The sequence below is a fragment of the Synchiropus splendidus genome, chromosome 3, assembly GCF_027744825.2.
Source record: "Synchiropus splendidus isolate RoL2022-P1 chromosome 3, RoL_Sspl_1.0, whole genome shotgun sequence".
NCBI classification, from domain to species: domain Eukaryota; kingdom Metazoa; phylum Chordata; class Actinopteri; order Syngnathiformes; family Callionymidae; genus Synchiropus; species Synchiropus splendidus.
Genome location: NC_071336.1, coordinates 30,069,188 through 30,092,929, shown reverse-complemented (window position 1 = coordinate 30,092,929; position 23,742 = coordinate 30,069,188). Strand labels below are relative to the sequence as shown.

Below are 23,742 nucleotides of genomic sequence, written 5' to 3'. Positions count from 1 at the left end.
AACAAACAAGGCAACTCTATTCACCCTCTTCTTGCTGTATGAAGAAGAGCTCCATCTTCACACACTAGTTCTCTGCTCTCATTTCCCATCACATGTAACTATAGAAACAGACTGAAGACAGACACAAATAGAATAATGAGGTGCGAGTCACGGCTTTTATCAAGTGAGTTTGCTCTATTACGCAACACCAACGACTCCACGAAGCCCAGAGAGTGGGGTTCAGTCCCTGATCTTGGTTGTCTGAACGGAGTCAAAGATGCAAACAGAGCAGTACAGATACTGCTTATAAGGCTGTTTGTTTCACAGGCTTTTATCCAACACTTCACCCTGAGGTGAGTCCAATCTCTTGGGCACTCGTTTAGATCTTCGTGTTTTGTGAGTCAACCATTAGAGCCTGGAATCCAAATATGCAGGGTACAGTACTGCCAACCAGAAAGTTGCTATTCTTGCTCTTCAAAGGAGCAAAACATTTGAGGTGTTCAATCAATGAGGATTTTGTTAAAAGCTTGTCCAAGACCACTTTGCTCAGGAGCCCTGCAGAACCGCTATGAAATATCAATGTTGGTAGAAATGCAGATTAAGGAATGCAAAACAGAAACTGCAATTGAATTTTGTTGACCTAAAGCATGGAGTAAGTCATTCCTGGAGTGTTAATATTAAACATATTGCACCACTCGTGCAAATTTAAGTGCATGGTAGAGCCACAACCTTCAACTTGCAATTTCTCCAACTAATGAGTAGCTATTGTTTGAGCGTAAAAACAACCAAGACGACGGACGCAATCGAGATGAAGGGTCATAAACCCTGTGATTATGCTGTTTTATGTGCTTTAGTAAAGCTGCAAGTCCAGATAAAGGGAGCTATACACATGAGGATTTTCAATTTGCAGATAAGAGTCTCAAATCTTAAGTGTATTTTTTTGTCAGCGATCCCACACATTAATATGAACATTCTGCCTCACCACCAATCGAGCATCACGTCCTCCAAGCCAGAAATCTCGCAAGATCAACACGTAATAGAACGAGGTGAAATCATCAAAAAAGTCAAAAAAAGTTCATCAGGTGATGGTGGCTTATGCAAGATTTTCGTCCAAAACAATCAATCAAGAGAAGCCATGACAAAATTCCAAGCAGAATAAAATGCGACAGCCAGACATTCCGTATTGGAGTGAGCTCTACGTCTAATGACTAAACACAGGCCTCCTTTGCTTCCCTGTTTCTCAGTCTTGATCGCCTCCATTCCGATGTACCTCACAGTTCCGGTCGGTGACAATCGCCTCTCACAACACAAATGTTTTTGGTCATGAATTGAACATGTTTAACATTTACAATTGCCGGCCACAACTGTTTTCTGAGGTGATGAATTCACCCACCCGAGGCACGAGGATCCTCTGATCGGCTAATCTTATGAGAGTTACGATAATTGGGAGGGTGGGTGGGTTACCACCGGGAAAAAAATCTTGAGAAACTGGCCCGATTATCGGTACTTGTGCGGCTCCCTTAAAGCTGGTGCGCAGTGATGCTGACATAAATTGCATGTTTCAGGCAGCAGAGTTTTACTGGGATTTTCAGCAAAGATGACAAGGCTCACATTAACTTTTATCTCAACAAATTGAGAGCGAACGGTACTTACTGTAACTAACATCTATTTTATTTATTTATTTCTTCATTTAATTTTTATTATGAGTGACTACAAGCGGCAAAAGTTCTGGGGAAAATGAGGATGATTACAGAAACACTCCTGCGGCTGCTTAGACCTTAGGCGTCCTCTTATGTCACCTTTTCTGTTATTTTCACGACTCAAGCACTGTTTTGAATTCATCTGCTGTCCATAGTCGTGTTGTACTGCTTTGTCTCATGCTGTTTTAGATAGTACCTACAGTCTTAATAAATCAGATGTGAACCATTGCTGTGCACAAACTTCTTAGCCATCTTCTTTCACCATTAGAGAGGGATGTTTCAGGCATTTTAGTATGCACAAAGTGGGTCGAAAGCAATGTCACTGTTTAAAGACTTAATCCGTAATTGTTGGCTTTTCAGGAGATTTGTGGCAGTTGTTTGCGGTGTTTGTGAAGCTTGGTCCTGTTCGCAGATATGTTTGTGTCAGTGAATGTATTAATGGATGGTGTGCCCAGGGTGTTTAAAGATTTGGTGTCATTTTTGTCCACCATTTAAAGGCTTGGTTGGGGGGGTACAGAGCCACTACTCCCAGTGTCCAAGTCAGATTTTCCACCAATGCTCAAATTCAATGTTGATCCAGACGTCACTTTACTATCAATCAGCATCTTAAAAGGTAATTAAAATTCTTGGATCTTCAGATCATTATCATAACAAAAGCACTGTTGCCCTGGTTTTGCATTAAAATGTTCATGGAAAAATGAATAAAACTTTTAATCGACACAATGGTGGGCGAGAGCACCAATTAAAACGAGGCAAATGAGTGACCAAAGAGTGCCCCCTGAAGGAGGACGATGAATAACGGAACACCTTCATAACTCCCTCATACGAGTGTCATGATTTTGACTCACGTTTCCAAGAACAAATTTACAATTCAGGATTTAAGTGTAGAACATTTCACATTTATAAATACACCTTGGATGCTTTCCAGCTTTTTCGTCTGACAAACAGACTTTGTAAAGTATTCGACTGCACCCACACAGTCTCTCTCCACAGAGCCCACACAGGCCTTCCAAATGCATCAACCTGCCTCTGTGGACTTTCAGAAAAATTATAATTCTCAAGAGGAACTTAGTCATCCTCATAATGGAAAGAGTTGGAAGCAGAGAAAGAAACAGGAGAAAGATAAGAACCACAGACGCCTACGTACATGACAACTGGAATCACAATGCACAACTGATCGATAGTATTCGATTACATAGATGAAAAAAAAAATGCTTTTGTAAACTCATTTGTAAAGCTAATGAGTAAATAAAAAGCTGAAGACTCAGCCCTGTCCAACTGCACTTACTATTTACCAGCTTCTGCTTAGTGGTGTGTAATGTGAATGTTTCTTCAATGAGATTTAAATAAAGTGATTTATACAAAATGATTTGTGCTTGCATCCTCCTGACATGTTTCCGAAAGTTACACTCAAACAAACGCTTCTTTAAAAACCCGTCTGTGATCTGATGTAAGAAAATAGGAATGTGTGAATCAGAACGTTACGTACATTAGGTAGTGTCCTTAACATTGAGTTACTTCAGCAGTGAGGAAGGATTATGTTGATGTTATTGACTTGGATTTCTGATAGGTGACAGCTTGATAGGTGACTGCTTAAATATCAACCCTGGCCTTGAGCTGAAGTGAGCTTCATTCAAAACCCACACACATTTTCTGTCATCATCTCCACTTTATTTATCCGAAAATCAACCTCCCAAATACTTAAGAACAGAGTGTGACACACCTATATTCACAACAGGGAATCTAAGCTTGCATTCTGAAATCATTTGTTTCGATAAAACATTGAAACACGTTTTGTACAGGTGAATCCATTGTTCGTAATAAATGTCTCTACCTTAATCCCAACTTCAACTGTTGCGTAGAAACGATACATTCTAGGTTCTTTCCGCCCGTTAGGTTGCAGTGTAAATAAATGAGATAATATCGCCCTCTATTGGTGCCAAGAGAACGACAACTTGCGCCTCAAAAAGTCGTGAACAAGCACTAAATAAATAATAGACATCTGGAAATATACTGAAGATATATACATTTTTAACAGGAATATTTTTTGTTTTATTCAGTGTTGCTTTTAATCCTTAATCCATAATTGTGGCGGCTTTTCACGAGATTCACGGCAGTTTTGTCGTACAGTTAAGATGCAATATTTATTCTGCTGAGGCTTCGTCCTGTTTACAGATAAGTTCGTGTCAGTGGTGTCAGCGTCTCACCCTTTGAGACCGGGACAGACGTGATCAGAATCACAATCAGAATCAAATTTATTGCAATGGTCAGTGGGATGGTCAGTGGGGGTCCCACCAACTAGGAAAGTGCTTTGGAATAAAATAAAATAAAATAAAATAAAATAAAATAAAATAAAATAAAATTTGATATTCTAGCAGTACCAAAAAAAATAGGGAATCCACAGGTAATAAATCAGGAAGGAAGGCAGACGTTTGGACTAGAGCTGAAATTTATGGATTAAATTCCTAGTCATTTGAGAGTAAACCTTGACCTCATACATCAAGCGCAGATACATAAACGTGTAGTTACAACTTTCTACCAGTAGGGGGAGGCAGAATACAGCTCTTTGCTGCGTCAGTGTATAAACTCCTGCAGGCCAGACCCCGGAATATAAAAAAAAAAAAATCAGCAGATAGCTAACCTAGACTCTATAACCCACATATCGCCCCCATTTGATCTTCGTGCAACAATTTGTGATCCAGTTCTCACATTAAACAACACGACGTTGTGAAATGTTTTTGCATATTTGAATGCAGAAACAGCTGGTTGGATCAGCATCCTGGTGCGTGAGCAACCCACAGGCACACTGAGATCACCTGACAAGTGCTGAGACTGTCAGATGTGAAGGACGACCAGGAGTGAAATCTTTTGACAGCGCAGCAATGTTTAAGAACTGACATGACGCCCGGGGCTGATGTCTCTCTCCAGTGAAAAATAAATGAACACTCATAGAAAAAAACGGCTGAGTTTGAGGCAGGAGGCTGTAAAGTCGCAACATGACACAGTAGAAGAGGAGAGGGCTCCAAATAACAAAGACGTTTTCACAAAAACATTTCTAACCTCCCATGTCAGCGAGATGTAGACTTCCCTTTGTTGCTTTCTGCTCATCTGTTTGGCGGGCATGTTCCCTCCTTTGCCTCTGAAAAGAACAGGCAAGTGTCAGAAAAGTGTTCGCTTAACATCACTCACCTGCCAGGAAAATACATGCAGAAGACTTAAAAACTTTGCTTTGGTCTTATTCCATGGCTCACACTTTGTTAAGGAACACAGCTTCTGTGTGTGGTCAAATTTCAAATCCTAACTTCCAGTCCCATCCCTGCTTCATTCAGTCTTTTGTGACACAGAGAAAATAAAATAAAATAATTTCTTACATCAAGGGAAACAACAACACAGGTGTAGCATACGGGTTTTAAACCAAGTACTATACTGATCTGTGGTACAATACAATTCACAATACAAACATTTTTTGTGCTTCTATCCTGAAGGTTTTTTGAAAGCAATATTCCATCCATCAGTCCAATCTCATTTAATCTCCTTCATCATGGGTGTTCTGGTTATAGTATCACATTGGATGATCACCTGGAATATGTGTGTTTTCAGGCGGCAAAAACACAATTCTTCTTAGGGGGGAAAAAATCATATTGCAATAATATTTGAGACACAATAAAGTATTTGTATTATTCATTATGCATTTTTACATTATTCATCCTTGGTCCATCCAAACATTAAGAAGAATTTCAAATATTGACAATAACGCAACATCTTAGAATCCACCAATGGAACAGCAAGAGAAGCATTTTGAGGGTCACAATCTATTTTTAATTTTACCCATGTAAAGAACTGAATACTAGGCTCAGGCAGAACTCATAGGTTATTACACAAATAGATTCCGATTTATGGCGAATAACAAAATATCTTTAAAGACCTGTGTTTAGTAGTCAAAGTTTGACAGAAATGAATGTTAAGACAAGTAGCAGACCCTGAGAACAGAGGCTGTACATCATTTTAAACTTCTAAATTGTACATTTAACACCAAGGTGACATTTTTCTAGCACCTCAGCATTACTATTACACGTCACATGACCTGACACTTTGTTGAATAGGCAAACTACCTTTGTTCTGGATTCAAAACCTATCCAACTGGACCAGTATCTGTGTCCCTCAGTACATCCTCCCAAGTGATTATTGTCCCGGCGATTCACTCGTGACGTTTTACGGAGGCTGACACTCATTCCCATGTATCAACTGACAGACCAAGCCAAGACTCCAAGCAGTCACCTGACACCATGATACTGACACAGTTTCCAGTTAAGTTGTGAGCACACTCAGTTTCCCATCAACATGGACATCAGACTCTTTTGAGCTGTTGCAGACCTCATAAAACGCAAGAATGCTGCAACATCCATGATCAGAATTCTTGTAGCTAACGTCAATAGAACTCAAGAATTCAGACGTACTAATCTGTCAGATTCCGGCAGGTGGCATGTGATGATATTTTCAGGCTGACAACAGCAGATATTAATGTGGTTGTTTGTTTTAATTCTCACCAGAACGGTGGCTATTATTTTTGGGTGAAATGCTGCATGTCTTTCAGGAAACAATGCAATATAGAAGTAAGGGACAAAAACATGCATAAACATAATAAAATAATAGAATGCCTTTATTGTCACTATACAGTGCAAAAGAGCAGTATAAAATGATAAATAAAAGCTTTAAGGTATAAAATAAATATTTACAAATAAACAGATGTGCACACTCATTAAGTTATATGCAGATAAAATATGGTGTATATGGCTGTGTATTGCATGTATCATGATAAGTTGTACATGTCACAAGACAGAATGTATTGCATATAGACAGAAAGTATTGCACATAATGTCATTAGTGTCCAGAGTATTTATATAAATAAGAGAAAAAAAGGGCATAGACAAACTTCCATGCGTAATTTATCAGCTTAGAAAAAAGAAAGACACATGCCATTCTAACAAATCAAAAGCTACAACGAGTACATTTTATGTCATGTCCATTACCTGGACTGTATCATTCAACCAACCTTGCTCCCTGAAATATGAACTTGAGACATGATTCCGTATACTGCCATGTAGTTACATCGTGAACTAGGATCAATACTGGTTCTCTGTAAATAAAGGTTGTTAAGTAACTGACTGATAAAGTCAAGTCTTCCTCCAACTTTAACCAACTTCAGTCCTTGTTTATCAGACCTGTTGGGAATTTATAGCGAAAGCAGCAGCTTCATTGGCGAATAAATTCACACCGCATACGTGTAGTTCACTAATAAAATACACATTAACTTGGGTGAATGAGGCTGACTCGTCTAAATCGACGCAGTCGCCGAGTGACTAGCGACTATCGCTGCTGACAGCGGTAGCAAGGACACCTGGGAATAGCTTACCTTGGACAGCGCCGCCACCTAAACTAGCGCCCTCACAGCAGCGGAGAGGAAGCAGACTCGGAGGGAAACTAACCACGGAGTTTAAATGTCTTCGCGAAGCGTGTTAATCCTCGGAAGACACTTTTCCGCATCTTGTCGCTTTTAATTAGCGGAGCTGCCAGCACGCATGCGCACTAAACTTGTGTAGCTCTGCCACTGCTGCAGTCACGTGACGCTGACTCGCTCCGAAGCGAGCTAGCACAAGCATGGTTTATAATTTATTTCGTATATTTATGCAAAATATATGAGTGACCGACAGCTTTTCTATGTTTTTTTTTTTTTTCAAGACGGAGAAAATTGTCAGTTCCGGACTTCAGCTTTGTTTGATTGAACGTGCGGTGCAAAACCTTCAAAATAATAATTCAACAATAATTGTCCTCGCAAAAAGAGGATAATTAGAAATAACTTTTTATTCTTTTTTTTTTTTTTTGCATTGTACATTATAGACTGCAAAATGCATGAATTCTATGTCCGTCTTTATGTGCGCTGTGTGCATAGTCTTCTTCCCTCACTGTCTGTTTGAAAAAGAGCATTTTGTATTTTACGTTTCATATTTATATTTTTGTTGTTCACTGAACATGTTAAGTTACAAACAAAATTGAATAACGTTTTTCTTATACGCTTTTTTATACGCTTGTATATTTGTACAAAAATATTGCATTCGCTTCCCCTTCCTTCTACAACAACTTGTTAAATAAATATGTGGTGGGTGTTCTTCACATAGTTTTGCTTTGCTTCGATACCATCTTTAACACTTTCGGAACAGTGTTCTGATCTGCGGTGTAGTATAATAAATACACGGCGTGAGGCTATAGACCACGCACTTCCTGATCTCTCTGTCACGCGCTTCTTTAGCTCAGATTGTCAAAATAATTTAAGGCATTATATGACCGATCAAATTCAAACTAGACTTTACTCCATTGTGGCCGCCGTGGTTCGCAAATATAAAAAAAAAAACATAAAAAAAATATTTATTTCACTGCGGGATAAAGGTTACACCTTAAATATATAATGATCAATGTTTACAAAGGTTGTAAAGACTGGTATTTTGTGATTTACAACGCATGCGCGTGATGGAGCTCATCGTCACTGTCAGTGTCAGCGATCCAAAGAATATGCTCTCGGCTCCAGCCGCTTCAGCGCGCAGGCGCGTAACATCCTCCCTCCTCCTGCCGTAGCTCCACCTGACATCCACCGAACCACCGAACCCCGGGCTCCTCGCAAGTGGAGAGTCTGGTACTCGCCGCGCGGAGAAGCAGACTCCGTGTGACAGCCGAACCCGACATCCAGCTGCGCTGAGCGGCATGGAGCGCTCCTGATCCCCGCCTGTCACCCGGGAGACCAGCGACACCCCCTCACCTCTCATCCTTTCGGATCTGTTCGGATATTCTGGAGGCCCAATCATGTCTGCGAGAGAGAAGGGGGTACTGACCAAAGACAGTGTCAGCCTGCTGCCCTGTTTCTACTTTGTAGAGGTGAGTCCGTCACCGAGTTCTGCTGAGAGACGGAGGTGACTCAGTGGTAGTGTTGCCAGTGTGCTGTCATTCAGGACGCGTATAGTGATGGTTATTTCCACATTCATGCTAGAAAGAGAGGAATGGTGATGGCAACTCACAGAGCCACACTGTCAGGATGAATGAGAGTGTGACAGCCATGATGGATCCGCTCCAGAGGTTCTCTAGTGACACATTGTGTGAGAGCTCATCATCAGAGTGAGAGTCCTGTCTAGAGCAAAACCCAATATACTCTAAATTACGGTCAACTGGACTCCATCAGTGATGCTGAGCTTGAGCTCGTGGCAACATTCTTCCGTCCCCTGTCCCCATCTGCACACTTTATGCACGCTCTAATTCTCCGGACCCTGTGGCTCGGTGGACAAACTTGGATCATATATTATAGATATGACTTTAATGCTCATGCGATGGCCGTTCCTGTCTCTCCTCCTTGCTTCAGGGATTCCCCTTTTTATGCTGTGTGCCTGTAATCTGTTTGTTACAATCCTCGCTCCGCTGTGTCTGGACTAAACCTCTGAGTCTGGAGGATGAAAACCATTCCAGTAGCTGCTGCTCTCTGAAGGCTTCTTAGCTCTGTATTCCCACAGACAGGAGGAGCCATTCAAAGTAGGTCATTGCTGAAAGTTCATTTTGCTCAGTGAACTACAGCACTTGTGCATATAATTAGATCTCCTCTCGATGTCATGGGCTGGTGGAGGTGCTGGTCCCTCCGACGGCCATCTTTTTGTAGTCATGAACCTCTGTCTCGCCAGATCTTCAACACAAGATGCAGTCACCTGACAGCTACAGCCTTCATCTAGTCTGGTCAATGTATACAGGGGACCACAACTCATCCACTTTCCCCACTTTTTTCTTTCTTTTATTCGGAAGGCTCCTCACTAATAGTTGGACTCACTGCAAAGCATGAAGCACCCAAATCTTCATCAAAAAATGTCATTCTTGATGCACTTCAAATTAGGGTGGAATATGTAGAAATGTTTATTAATAATTGTCTTATACAGTCAAAGAAAAACAGACCTCTACCCGCCTCCTGGAAAACACAGGAAAACATGCCCATGCTCAGTCAGGGGTCTCCAAGTATTCCGAATGTACATTCCCGTCTCTTTAACTACTGTAGCCTGTTGGGAGCCATGTAATGGAAGAAAGCTATCCTGACAGTGTCTGCAACAGCTCATAGCACAAGGCAACTGAAGAAGAGGAAGTCAGAACAGAGTGAGGCCAAAAAACATCGGACCTTGAATGAGAAAAGGTGCAGTTTATGGTGCCTTTCTGAAAGGAAGAGAACTTCGGGATTGTCCTTGTCTGAAAGTGGATTGGAACTGGCAGCTCTTCTCCTGGATAAATTAGTGACCATATTAATAATACTGGAACACTAGTTCAATTAGATGGGAGGATATATCCTTTGTGAGAGCAGTAACAAGCGCATACTGATCTGTGGCTGCAGTTTTAGTTTTAGTTCGGAAGTTTCCAACACAGTACTGGTATGCTGTAGCAATATAGCGGGCTTCCAAAAGATGCCAGCAAACTTTCGGATTCCAGATGTTTGGATTCGACCCACTCCCTAGTGGATGAGAACCATTGAGAGTCAATCAACGATTACAAACCGTATGTGTTCAAAGGTCTCATGAAATAACTTGTCGGGCTGAATTTGGCCCCTTGGTCGGAAGTTTAACACCTGATATATAGTGACAAGTCTTCACTTCATGGCTATTATTAGAGAGGAATTCCAGGTTCAAATTATGAACATAATCATTTTATGTCACCAGTGATGTATTCATGAAAAGCACTACACCGATTAGATATCAAAACATATTGACTTGCATCCAAGAATTGGTTCCAAGCCTCGCATGAAGACAGATGCCAGTGGACTTGGCCTGATTTTAAAAGTTTTATTAATTCAGATCGACATTGCAACATAACAGAATGCGATATTTGAATCGGCAAGGCTGCAAATAGAAAAACAAAAGCATGCTCCGGTGCTGAAGCGAGTTTCAGGAGTCTGCGGTTGAAAAACTGGCAACCCACTTCACCAGAAATCTGGCAACCGCCTAGAGACGTTTGGGCTGTGACTTCAGCAGTGACCATAACGTCTGATGACCTAGAAGGAGCGGTTCATTACAAGTCAAAGATTATCTGGACTGTCGGACCTATCTGTCACATGTTTGCTCTTTGTTTCATCAATTCCTCATTGTTCGTGATGTTGAATTCTGAAAATGTACTGGATCCACTTTGCTTTCCATTGACTGACTCCCTGCTGGAGCAGTCCATCACACTCTATATTAACACAGAACTCAGTCTAGACGCAGGAAGAATTTTAGATCTTATCTAAGTTAATGATAGTTATACACAAGGCTTGAATCAATATTCTACTGTAATGAAATATCAATGTATGCACCAGTTCTTCTTGTCTTAAGTAGGCATAAGTAGCCATAGTAAGTATGGCTTACTAGGAACAAGTGTTCATAAAAAAAATCCTTCAGCCCTACTGTGGATAGTTTGGTTCATCAGTTAAGCTCAGTGTGTTTTGGGACTGTGTGACCACCAGGAGAGCAGACGTACTCCACTAAAGAAGGACCCAGGTTCACTCCACGTCCTCTAGCGTCTTGCTATGAGGCTGCAGCACTCACCCCTGGGCGAGATGAATCTGTCGATTAATTGTTCACTTCGACAAAAACCACAAGGTTGCTCTTCCGTCTGGAGAAGACTATAGGGAATTAGGTGTTTATAGATTTGATGGATCCAGCTGGAGTTCTGAATGAAGCTGATGGGAAGAGGAAATGACTGGTAATGTACAGAAGAGAATGATGGGCAGTGTGACATGGCGGCAGTTATACTGTCATAGACAAATGGACGATCGAGTTTGGACAAGCTTAAGTTGCTCCAATATATCAATAGAAGGTGCCAAGTTGCTCCAATATATCAATAGAAGGCAGATGCTTCAATTTAGTCTAACACAATGTATTAAGGTGACAAGTTTGAGCAGTGAAATGGTTTCATAGAGGACTGTACTGTAGTTGATGGAAAAGTCTTGTCTGATGTCAAAATAACTGAATGAAACTTCAAAACTTTAGAAGACATGCATGTTTACAGACCATCCATCCTCTTAGCCCACAGGAAATTGCGATGTTGAGATCGCTGTTAACTATGCAATTTCAACCAATCCCAGCGAGTTCTGCGAGGCGCTGCAACGTCGTCCAGTCACTGTGACTTTCCCGCAAATTCAACCAATTGCTTTAGCCTTCTCTACGCAGCATGCGTGTGCGGCATCATATTCCCTCCCTCCTTGTTGTGTGACACCAAACGCTCACATTTGCCCACAAATATTGATACCAAGGTCACGATTCTGAATCCATTCCTAAATGTCTAAATCTCCATGATTGAAATATATAATAGACAGAATGAAAAAGCAGAACTCACTAGTGCAGCGTCGCCCAAACACTGTACGGGACGGACGTAAACAAACATGACACAAAACAAAGCAGTCCCCACCTTTACCTCTCAGACTCCGCCCTACCTATCCCTTGTGAGGAGATCACAAGGACTCACTACATGCTGTCATCCTGGAAACTACTCATGGAACATCACCATAAAACAGATGGACTTATTTTAGCATCATCTTTCTATTTAGCATGTACATTTATTTATTTATTTATTGTGTGTGTGTGTGTGTTCTTTGCTCTTGAAATACTCAATGCTTTTTGTAAATCTTTGCAGCGTGCAGCATTTTAGGCTAAAAAGTGACACTAGTTTTGTCACAAGCTCAAGTTGTTCCATGACCGTTATGATCGCAACTTTCACCGCAATTTAAAAAAAAAATCTGCTGCAAAAACTGCCATTTTTGGCTGCAACAATCAAGAACAAAAAGTCCTGGAGGGATTTATGATCTACATTAGATGTTTACTGGCCTACATTATTGTTTATTGCAACTGCTAACATTCAATAAGCAGTTGTGTGCTGTCCAATAGTTAGTTGGATTATTGTGTCCAATAATCCAACTAACCCTTGCTTTGATGATTTATAACAGTAACTTTGGTCAAAAATAGATGAAGATATTGCACTCTTTTGTTTTGGGGACAAAGAAGAAAAAGGTGGCTGTAAAACACTGTCAAGAAAAACAGCACTCTGTTTGACTGGAGCTGTTTGAAACAGGAGCTCTGTATTAGCACAGACACTCGAGTCAGATGGAAATCTGTCACTGGTTTTAAAACATGCTGAATAGTTCAAATAAATGTAGCGTGACATATGTAAGTGAATTAATGGCGTCTTTCGTGACTCATCATAAGAATCTGTTTTTATTTAGACATTTTTATCTCATTGCTAATGTCTATCATTTCTTCCGATTGAGGGAACCTCTGCTCCCCACTGAAGTCAGACAAGGTAAAAGTGAGATGATAAAGTGGCCCAGTTCTCCGTGCTCAGCGCTGCTGTCCCAGCAGTTGCTTTACGTCTGGGGAAATGGCATGATTGTCAAATTTGTCTGATCTGGTTGAATCTAGTCTCAGTGCTCAGAGACCCAGGGAAAACCACCGACGACTATCAACAAGGGGGTTTGCAGCGGGGGGTTAGAACAGACCCTGGCATTGTGCTGCCCAGCGGCCACAGGCAACCCTTCCACAACCCTGCGTTTGGTGTCTGTTAGAAATGACATCATTGTAATGTTCTTCATTAGAAAATAGGTTATACATGTCCGATTCAAATTTAAGTAGGTCACTGGTTCGAATACAGAGTGAAGCAGCTCTGAGGGCCTTTCTGTGTTGCTTTTGTACTGTACTTGCACTACTCAAGTGTTTGGGTGTCAATATGAGCTCTCAAAATGTATTGTATATTTTTAAAGGTATACTATTGCAAAACTAATATCTAATATTTGTCACATTTTTTCCATTGTTATTATCTTTATTAGCCATAGCAATAATAATATAAACATTATTAATAACAATAGTATTTTTTGAAGTTAGTTTATCCCGGAAATTAAAAATGTAATCCGTCAAGTGTTTCGAATAACAGTGGTATCTTCATCTATTCATAAATCACCATCAAAGACCTCCTCATAAGCAGTATTCATTTTCCATCCTGTATTATTGTTGTTGTCGCTCTTTTTTCTTCTTTTCATTTTTGAATTTTCTCGTTTTGTTTTTTTTGTTCCTTGATTGTGGTTTTCAAAATATAATAAATAAAGAAAAATAAAAACAGCCATAATATTTTTTTTGAAAAGTAGAAGTGTCTTTATGGTTTTATAATGTGTCTTGTTTTTTTTTTTTTTAATCATTCCATGATGAAAGGGTTTTTCCTTTCCTAACCTATTTTTCAGTTCATGTGAGTTGTATCCAAATAATCTATATTTATATGATTATATAACATGTTTCATAACACCCTCTTGTCTCTCATAGTCTTTGCCTATATTTCATTTCCTCCATATCATGTTACAAATGTATTAGAAGAGTATATCCCTTGCAAATATTTTTATGGAGATGTTTTGGTATTTTCACCACCCAATAAAAGAATAACTAGCGTATTGATCATGTGACTCTAGAGTAGTTGAGTAGTTGCAAGCATACATCACTGAATTAAAATGGCTCTTACAGTCAGCATCAGAAAAGCAAGGCAGCACACATGAAAGGGGAAACATGGATCCAGTGAGCACCAGAGAAAAGAGGCTGATGGTGAGACAGAGATGTGATGTGACGCAGATAAGAGTCTTTGCGTGTGACAGAGCTGGAAAGAAGGAGTGGAGGAAGCAAGAGAGGGAGGCTGGCAGCGAACGCCAGCAGATGTAGGGCAATAGAGCATTGCTGCTCAACTGCAGAGCTCAACTCTCCCAGAGGAGCCGAGGCTGCTCAGAGAAGAATACCAAGACTTCACTATCATCCCTCCGCACACAGCTTGATCTTCGACACCCATGTATATTCATCCCTGCTCTGTGTGGACCCCAGTTCTCATTGTCTTTATGGTCGCTGTGATCAGCCGTTCTTGAGAAATGGAATGGTGCGTCGAAAGACATTATTTACTGGCATTAAATAGACTCATGACCTCAGCTGTTAGACTATTAAACACGACTATTCCAGGAGTTTGGAGCTGGAAGGCTTCTCTGGAGATCATATACTGGGGAGCGCAAGAGATTTTATTGCTCATGTTGCCATCAAAGTTTCTGATACATCATTTTTGTCGCGGTTCAGGAGAGAAGTAGAGCAGCCCCTTTTTTTTTATAAGTGAATCACCTCTTAATTTAGCTTATTTGCTGCTGAGTCATTCACTTCATTAACCCAGATCTGTACAGAAACCCGTGAGTCACAAATCTGCTCTTCCAATCAGACTCCTGGACGCAGCAGATGCATTGTGTTTGCTGCACGGATGCTCACATCTTCTGGTTGTCTGTGGCCAAATTTGGGTCGTCCTCTTTATTTATTTATGAGTTCCAGTTTCCTCCCATTGTCCAAAAGAATTTATGAAGTGACTCAACATTGTCCCTCAGCGTGAATGAGGAATTGGCTCAGGTATTCATGCGGGCTGCCATAACAACCCAAACTTCAACGTTGTGGGAAGAATAAAGGCAGTGCAATACAGAGATCGACAGTCTCAAGTTCTTGAGCTTCCTTCAGACGTACTCATCAAATTGTACAGTCTTCCTGTTCCTCTTGCTATAATTCTGACTCAAAGGACGAGTTACTTAAATATTTTACGAGGTGGAAGTCAAATTTGTTTCAGGATGAACATTTCGACAGCACTCTCAAACAGCCTAGTTTGAACAGCTGATATTTTCCCTTGGGCTGAGGGAAAAAAATCAGTTCTTGAATATAGTGCGATTTTTTTTCCGGACAATATTAAATATCGATATTTATGCACATAATCCATTTTTCTCCCACATAAAATATGTTTCCTGGTAAACAGTTGGGTAGCTGAGCTGAAGCCCGTCAAACACGATCAAACACAAGTATAATACTTGTGCCAAGCTTTTATTTTCAAACACCAACTGTTGTCAAATGTAGACCAAGAACTTGTTGCTGGATTCACGTAGCTGATGCGAACTGTCACTCCACAGTGCCATATCGCGAGCGCACCATGGACTGCATTCATAATATATACATATTAAGTCATTTGGCTAGAAAGGCCAGACAAATGGGAAGTGTGTCCTGACAAAAGCCACTTTTGCCAGAGTTTTACATCAGTTACGAGAGAAGTGGCAGGTCTGCTAAGATACGTCATAACACCATCTTTGCAATAGATTGTCGTCCTGGGCTGTAGGGAAAGTTTTTTTTTTTTTTAGTCCAGCTCCCACGCAGTTTAGCCCCCAAAATATTACTGTCACAACCTGTTCTGGCTTCTTTATTGCACATCAACTGCTGTGTACATTTACAGTATAAAGAGTGCTTTGCACATTTATAAAGAATGAATAATACTCTTTATAAATACACAAACACAATACAACCTGTGAGAAACTGTGATGTGCATTTTTATCATAATTTATTTATAAATGTATAAGTCACAATGGCAATATAAATCAAATCCAACAAAGAATCACAATATAAACCAGAATCGTGATATAAATCGGCACCCAAATATCGGTAATATATGGAATCGGGCCAAATGAATATTGTCCCTGTCTTACTGTTCACTGCTAAGAAAACATTGTGAATCTAACCAGATCGCATAGTACGTCCTAAATGGTGCTCCGTCGAGGAGAAGTCCTCCTCAACTGACGGCGAGAGAGCACTGACTCACTTAAATATATATTGACAGAAACAGTGGAAATATCTCAGCGTAGGCTTGGAAATCACAGCGCAGGCAGCTCTACGCTACTAAAGCTCTTGGGAAAACCCTGTCGCTCCACCACTGCCGTGTTCTCTCACCTCAAAACTCGCAAGTCGTGAGTTGCATTTTTCACACTCTGCAACGCAACGTTGAGCACTATTGATTGGGGCCATGGTGATGAAAGCAAGAGCACACCAATAGTGCGGAGGACGGTGAGGTACTTCAGGTTTGGGTGGGACGCCTCTGAAAGAAATCCTTGGTAAAAGCCTGATGAAATGAGTTGATTTTGGGGGAAACTCTGGGATAAAACAACAGAAGAGATATTGATAGATAGATATTGATGGGTTGCACTGGAGAGGAATAAACACAGGTGAAGACATCCTGGTCTTTTTGGCTTTTCAAGCCCCTCATTCCTGCAGGATCCTGTACAAACCAGATTAAATGTCAGGTTTACAGTCATGGATCCTGAGTTGGATTTTTGTGCTCCGAGTTACCTTTCTAATCTCTCTGCTGCATCAGAGTGACAGGCTGTGCTCAGCACAACCCGGTGACCTTCTCCACGTCTTATCGTCACCCGTCTTTCTCTCATTTCTCTCCACATTTCTTGTCAACCAGAATAAGTTCCTCAAAGTGTCTGAGCTCAAACTGTTCCTCTACCACTCCGCCTGGGCAAGTCAGGTTAAGGAGTTTGCAAAGTTCTGACTCCACAGATCTCAAACAAGGTTTCTACCGGCTTTGATGGGAACTTATTTTCACCTCCTGAGGTGTTGAAAACTTTTCCAGAGACACTTTCTCAGAAGTGTTATTGCCGGCATTTGGAATTTCTCTCACATTCCTGATTCCTTTCTTGTGCATTTTGGAGATGTTGGTGGATTGTAGAGCAATGTGTGAATCGGCGATGAAGTTACATCAACAGCCGTAGCTTCTCTGTTCTTAATAATAAAAGCTAACTTTTTAATAAAACTCACTTTGTTTTTTCTTACTTCTTTCCTTCTCTTTACTTCTTCATTATTTGGGCATTAAGGCTACGCACCTCGCGCTCTAAGATTTTGTCCTCGTCATAGTCTGGTGCCGCTTCACGATAAGCAGAACTGGGCCCAGCACTCAGCAGAAAAGAGTGCCAACCCAAACCCACTGGAGCCTGCTTTCCATTTTTGCACATCTATTATTGAAACGCTATCTTCTGTTCCCCATTCGTATCTCTGTTATCACTGAGGGCCTGCGATGATCATTTGGGACGGCATTGTAGGAAAAACTTTCACTGCCCGTGGCAAAAAGCCAAGTTTCCGATCCATAGGGCTTGGAGAACAACTCGTGAACCAAATTCACTCCATAAAAGTGAAGCAGACACAAATGAAATATCTCTGATGTTTGAGTGTTCGACTCGACTCTCGGCAGCTCGATGCAGAGATGGGTTGTCATGCTCTTCCTGTTGTGATTTCACTTTATCTTTGCCCCTCTGTTCTGCTTTGCTTTATTTAAACTATTGAGACAGGAATCGTTTTTTACAGTTTACAGGAGCCAGAGCGGTGTTCCAGTCCCTTTACTGCCATTTATTATTTACTGTTATTGTGACAGAAGGAGAGCTGAAGTTGAAGGAAGAGGCCTTGAAGTGCAGGTTAGGAACTTGTTTTGAAGAACCCCAGAGAAAAGAGCATTCTGTGAGGTACCATGTTCAGATTTAGGTTTGACAGTGCTCTGGTTCTGATTCTGCTTGTACTGTTCAGTAGCGACAGTGGATTCACATGCACTGTGTCACTGTAACATTGCTATCTAAGTTTAAAATGTTGTGGTGGTTAGTGCTGCAGTCCCACAGCACAAAGGTTCCAGTAGCCACACCTACCTGAGGCAACTATGAGCTCCACCAGACCTTTGTTGAGATGTAGTGTATTACTCTCTAGTGCCCTTTTTCACAATAAGGAATAGATGATAGATCAGTTTAAAACACGTATCCAATGGTTCGTGTTACCTCCAGAAACCGGGTAGTAGTTGCTGTTACTACCCGATACGTAGCTCTAATGAGACACAAAGGTGACATGACAATGGCGGAAATTCTCCGTCCTCCAGTGGCAATATGTTGAACAGCCTCACCGACCACCGCCTCCTACAATGCTGCCTCCGTTTCCTCCTTTATGCAAGAGCTACATGATCAATACTACAGTATAGTATACTATAACAGCACAAGAGTACAAGGCACAACCTAACCCAAGCCTTCCTTTCGAATGTGTCCACTGTCAACGTGGATGTCTACTTGACGATAGTCCATATGTGATGCCTTAGAGTGAGAATGTGTTACGCTGAAGTTTTCAGTTGTTTTTGTCAACCTGTAGTGACTGTGACTTTCAATATCAGCACTCTCTCTTGCGTGTGTCGAGGAGGCTTGAGGAAGACCGTGAAGGTCGTGATGGGTTGATGAGGTTTCATGAAACAGTGTCCTGATTTTCAGAGGCCACCAGATGGCGCTGTCTGCTTAGAGATGTTTATACTTTAACAACTAATTCAATGAAACCTCACATAATTTCCAAACCAACCCGGCACTACTGTTTCATGATTCCTCATCTACCCATCAGTATGTTACGGATGCACAACGCGTTCTTTCCATCTCCTAAACCCCGTTGAGAAACTGTAATGCAACACACCTCACGTAAACACCGCTATGCTGAGTAGAAGTTCCAAAGAGAGCCTTGCATTCTTGTGTTACGTTGTAAATTATGACATCACAACTGCGTTAGCTAAGCAGAGAGATGTCCTCCGACCTGTAGATGAAATGCCTGCTATATATAACAATGAGGGCAACTTCTTTTTTTACTCATATGGGGAAAATAACTGAATAGTCATGCTGTGTGTAATGGCTTTTACATGACATGCGCGTTAGTTCACACACGCATGCCATCCGTCTGCTGCTGGCTCGTATTCTGCATCACTAAAACAGAAGTTTTGGGATTTTTGTATCTCATTTCTGAAGTTCAGCAGATCACATATACTAAGTGCTTCTTGGAATATTCATCCACCTGCAGAAAGTGAATTTATTCTACCAACGAAATACTGGATTTGACAGCGAAACTCTAGTTTCAGCAAGACCTGAATTTAATCTGATCATAAATACTGATGATGTGAGGAAAATAGTTTTCTGTATAAAGGGACCTCAGCAGTGTGTTGCTGCTGTTTTGGCCTAAGGAATGTGTATTATCTAGGGAACGCACGAGACAAGGAGGTGCGGCATTCTGCAGAGAAGGGTGAGGCTATGCAAAGCAATATTTTGAATTAAACCAGGAGACTTAAAATCAAACGATACAATGTGTTTAGATGTGATTGAGCTACCAGAGGCCAGCACTGCCATGTTGTCGTATTTGCAAGCAGTACCTGAGTGTATTGTTAGTAGAGTCACACCTCAGTGTCGGGGTCGACCTATATGTTTTGGTCCAGATTGGACCCGGTCTCCGTCATATAGACCTCGCCGTACATTTTAGCAATACACCCTCTTGTGTTAAGAGCGGAGCCTATAGCTAGTGGAACTAAAAAGTATTGTGTACATAATGTGTTAATTTTCTATTTTACATTTCCGATTCCAACAAGACTGTTGGAATAACACCATGCAATTTAGCCTACTGTGGTTTAGTTAGGAATGTTCGCTACATGTTACACACAACCTGAAGCAAACAGGAATCTGGCGGCAAAGGGAAGAAAGTCATTCCAGGACCATGAAATGGATCCATAGGTTAAAGACCTCGTTGGTCAAAAGAACTCGCACAACTTTAAATGAATCTTCTGAGGTAATTCAAGTACAGTTGCCTAGCTTGATGCTAACTTTATGAGAGAATGCTAGCCCTGTTCATTGCTTACACGCATTGCATTGTTTACTTGGGCTACACCGATCGATCGCTTGGCCAGCAGATTATTTTTTAAATTAATTTTATAATTGATTTTTAAAAATAGATTCTATTTATATTCATGCATGATGAGAAATCGTATTACCCCTAAAAAAAAAATCACATCACAATGGAAAGATTATTAATCAAAACAGGCATTTCACACTGCGACAGACCTGAAGCTGCAGACATCATTCAGCAATACTTCTCCATCAAGGAAAATGACAACTGAATTGCAGTTCCAACATGGACAGCCAAGGAGTTAGACTCCGCGGTAAAACAAGATGCTTTGTGTCAAGTCACTGCACCAAATTCGAGCGCTACCAAGAGGCTGAAAAACCAAAGCTAACCAGAGCGAACCGCACGCAAAACCACAATGTTAATGGAGTTTATTGTTTTGGACGAGCAACGGAGCTCTGTGGTCGAAGAACAGAGCTGTCAGCAGCTAATAGCACACCTGGACCCCAGATACTCATTCCCAGTTGATGAAGTCGATGAAAAGAGGAGCGGCCAGTCAGGTTATATGGCAACATTCCAGTATTTAACAAAAGATGAGACAAGTTAACATTGCCAGCTTGAGCTGTTCATTGTCCACTGAAAAAGGAATAAAAGTTTTTCATAGCAGTAAATAGTATTTTATATGAAACACTTTGCCTTTTGTATTTCTTGTTATTGATCTTGCCCTAAAAGTTGCCATCTTTTCTACACATGTTGTTCAGTATTATTGTTATTTAAAGCGTTAGGGTTAGGGTTTAATTAACTTTTGTGTGTAGTTTAGTTGTGGGGAAAAAATGAAAAAAAAACAATCGGTAATTAACATTTAGGCAGTGGCAGGTTGATTGTAGAGACTCAGTCAGCTGTACCTGGAAACTTGGCCTAACAGTCGGTACCCATTGTCATTCAAACATTGTCATCAGAAGAACCCTTTCTCCGCATCATATCTCTCCCGTCCTCCAACTGGGCCCTCCCACCTCAATCTGTCTGACCTTCTTAGCATCATTTCCCCTTCCTGCTCCCTGAGGTCCCCTGCTTCCCTCTCCACCTCTCCACCCCGCCCACCCATCTCAGCAGCATGAGAAGCAGAGCGCTTGGTCCCTCTGCTCCTAAAGTCTAGAATGCACTGCCATCGGCCTTCAGAAACACAAACTCTCTCCCATTCTATTCAGTTTCTCCTCTATTTTTTGTTTTTTGTTTTTTTTAGTCTGCTCTTTTAAACTCTGTACAGTGTCCTTGAGGCGCTTGCCTGCGGTGCGTCTGAAAAAAACACATTTTTATTGTTATTATTAAGGATGCACCTTCTATTGATTTCTGCCTCGGCATTGAAGTCTGTTGACAGACGATGGTGAGGAGTGTCGTGACAACTTGCTGAAAAGCTAAGGCAAGTGGAATCCTTCTCCTTCTAAGTGTCAGGGTCCCTTGTTCTCCCCGTGCCTGCGTGGGTTTCCCCCTACAGGCCAAAAATATGGAGGGTAATTGCGACTCCACAGGTGTGAGTGATGTACGTTCCTGTCCCTCATCTGTTGCCTCAAGTATCCGGGAGAGTCCCATCCATCTGACACCACTTCAGCAGGAAGGAATGAACAGATAGAGGAATGTATACTGGATTAACCCAGAAAATATATGAGTCAATATCAAAGCAGATCTATAGTTACGTAACATCTGTATTTCCTATTTACAATCCGTGGTGTCCCACATTAAAATGTAACCATAACAACAATTTCTTATTCCGCTGGCACATAAATGTGAAAGTGGCGTGCCGTGGCTAATCCCAATGAAGAATAATCCAGTATTTAAATGGCCTAATTGGAATGGAGCGCAATAACGTGGATTTTCTCAGACTTTTGTGTTCCCCTCGTGGCACCGCCAGCGTTACTAACTACCACTGTGAAGTGATTTACATTGATGCAGTCCGTCTTCACCAGAGAAGCTCTGACTTCACTGACCTCATTTCAACAAGCCGAGATTTTGCTGCCTCTCAGAGGCGGGTGCTGGGACCTGAGAACGTTGGGGGAGGGGCGGAGGATGGCGCGGAGCTCGGCGGGGCGCTTCGTGAGATGCTGTCAGCATCAGCATCAGCATCCTGCGTGCGGCTGGATCGACCAGGTGTTTGTTGATTTAACGTGGAGCGGATTCAACAGACGCTCTTTGTTACTCCTCCGATTGTTCATACAATATGTTTTTTTTTACCCCTTTACTTGCAAAAAAGACTAGAAATGTATTGTATTTACAATAAGATCAACATCTGATGCTGCTGGGACGTGATGCTGCTCCATATATTCACAAGTTAACTGACATTTTTCTCAAGGTTGCCTCCACTGAGCAAGAAACTGAAAATAATTTTTAGCTATGAGGCAAGACTTAAGCCAGCTACACACAAGAATGGGACAGTTTTTGCCCTGATTTTTTTGCCCTTGCCGACCATGACTGGGGGTTGGACAATTTAGGGTGCGCCAGGTTTTAAAGTTAAAACAAGTCTTTTATTAAAGAAGAGACAGAAACACATGAGTAGGCCTGTCACGATTCACAATAAGTCATTTGACTGAATGACAATAAAAAATGAACTTGGTCATTTTGCTGGCCTCCATTTTGCCACGTGGATTCCTGATCTCCCAACGCCGACCGCAGCTTCAACCTATCTTCGCTCGCTGACAGAAGGGTTCACTCGGCATCAAGGCATCTCATTTGTAACACTGGGGAATGAACAAAAGGAAGCCGGCGTGCCGCACTTACTTGTGCTTTCTCCCCATCAAGACCGCCAGACATGGCATCAGCAACAACGCTCTTCCATGCCGTGTCGACCAGTCAAATGCGACCAAATCAAATCTGGTATCAGAGATGTTGATAACCGCAAGATTTTGCCCGATAAAAAAACATGGTGCCCGCCATGGCTAAGCCACAGGTCCACAAATGTATGACAGTTTGGCAAATTTCAAAATTACCAGGCAGAAATCCCCTTTCTTGAAAACCAATATTGGCACTACAATTATGGCACTATATACAGAAACTAATGATAGGACATTTAGGGCGCTCTGCTGAAAAACAGGTGTCCACTTTCTCACCTTCTTCAGTTAAGGATGCCCCTCCAGCTTGGCATGTGTGGAGTTAGTTGCAAAAGACCACAATATGCAAGTCATGTAAAGCTAAAATAAGTCGAGGAGGGACCACAGTCCACCCTGACCACTCAGCATTTACATCGAGGAAACTCACGGAATTCATGGCGTTACATAACCGGCCTCTGGCACCGGCACCTGATCCCTCGTTCTAAAATGCAGAGCGAGAGATACCTGTCAGACTCATCCGTATCCTGAGAGAAAACCAGGACTCTGTATGTATGTTGTTTTTATAGTTTGCTCTCTAAATATTGCTTTTCAAAATATTTCAAATGGTCAGGATTTTTGCTGCCAATTATTAAAAGAAAAGATCAAACTAAAAACGTATTCAAAACACTATGAGCTTCAATGAGAATGTAGCTAGCTGGTTGT

The 23,742-nt window shown here is 41.4% G+C and overlaps 2 protein-coding genes across 4 annotated transcripts in view; one reads left to right on the top strand and one right to left on the bottom strand.

Annotated features, from left to right (window-relative positions):
• The window catches only part of LOC128756227 (phospholipid phosphatase-related protein type 5-like), a 137,688-nt gene that overhangs the window by 65,483 nt on the left and 48,463 nt on the right, over positions 1 to 23,742 (bottom strand). For 2 of the 3 annotated variants that reach the window (XM_053860570.1, XM_053860573.1), the window contains exons 1-2: positions 7,093 to 7,242; positions 4,740 to 4,818 (exon numbers count right to left, since the gene is read on the bottom strand). In XM_053860570.1, the coding sequence (XP_053716545.1) occupies positions 4,740 to 4,802 (63 nt within the window). In that variant the 5' untranslated portion in view covers positions 4,803 to 4,818; positions 7,093 to 7,242. Of the gene's footprint in view, positions 1 to 4,739; positions 4,819 to 7,092; positions 7,243 to 23,742 lie in introns of those variants that run through there. The other variant, XM_053860571.1, reaches the window with a different exon arrangement.
• Positions 8,296 to 23,742, top strand: part of LOC128756225 (phospholipid phosphatase-related protein type 4) — a 28,950-nt gene continuing 13,503 nt past the window's right edge. Inside the window, exon 1 of the mRNA XM_053860568.1 lies at positions 8,296 to 8,606. Coding sequence (XP_053716543.1) covers positions 8,535 to 8,606 — 72 coding nt within the window. The 5' untranslated portion in view covers positions 8,296 to 8,534. The remainder of the gene's footprint in view (positions 8,607 to 23,742) is intronic.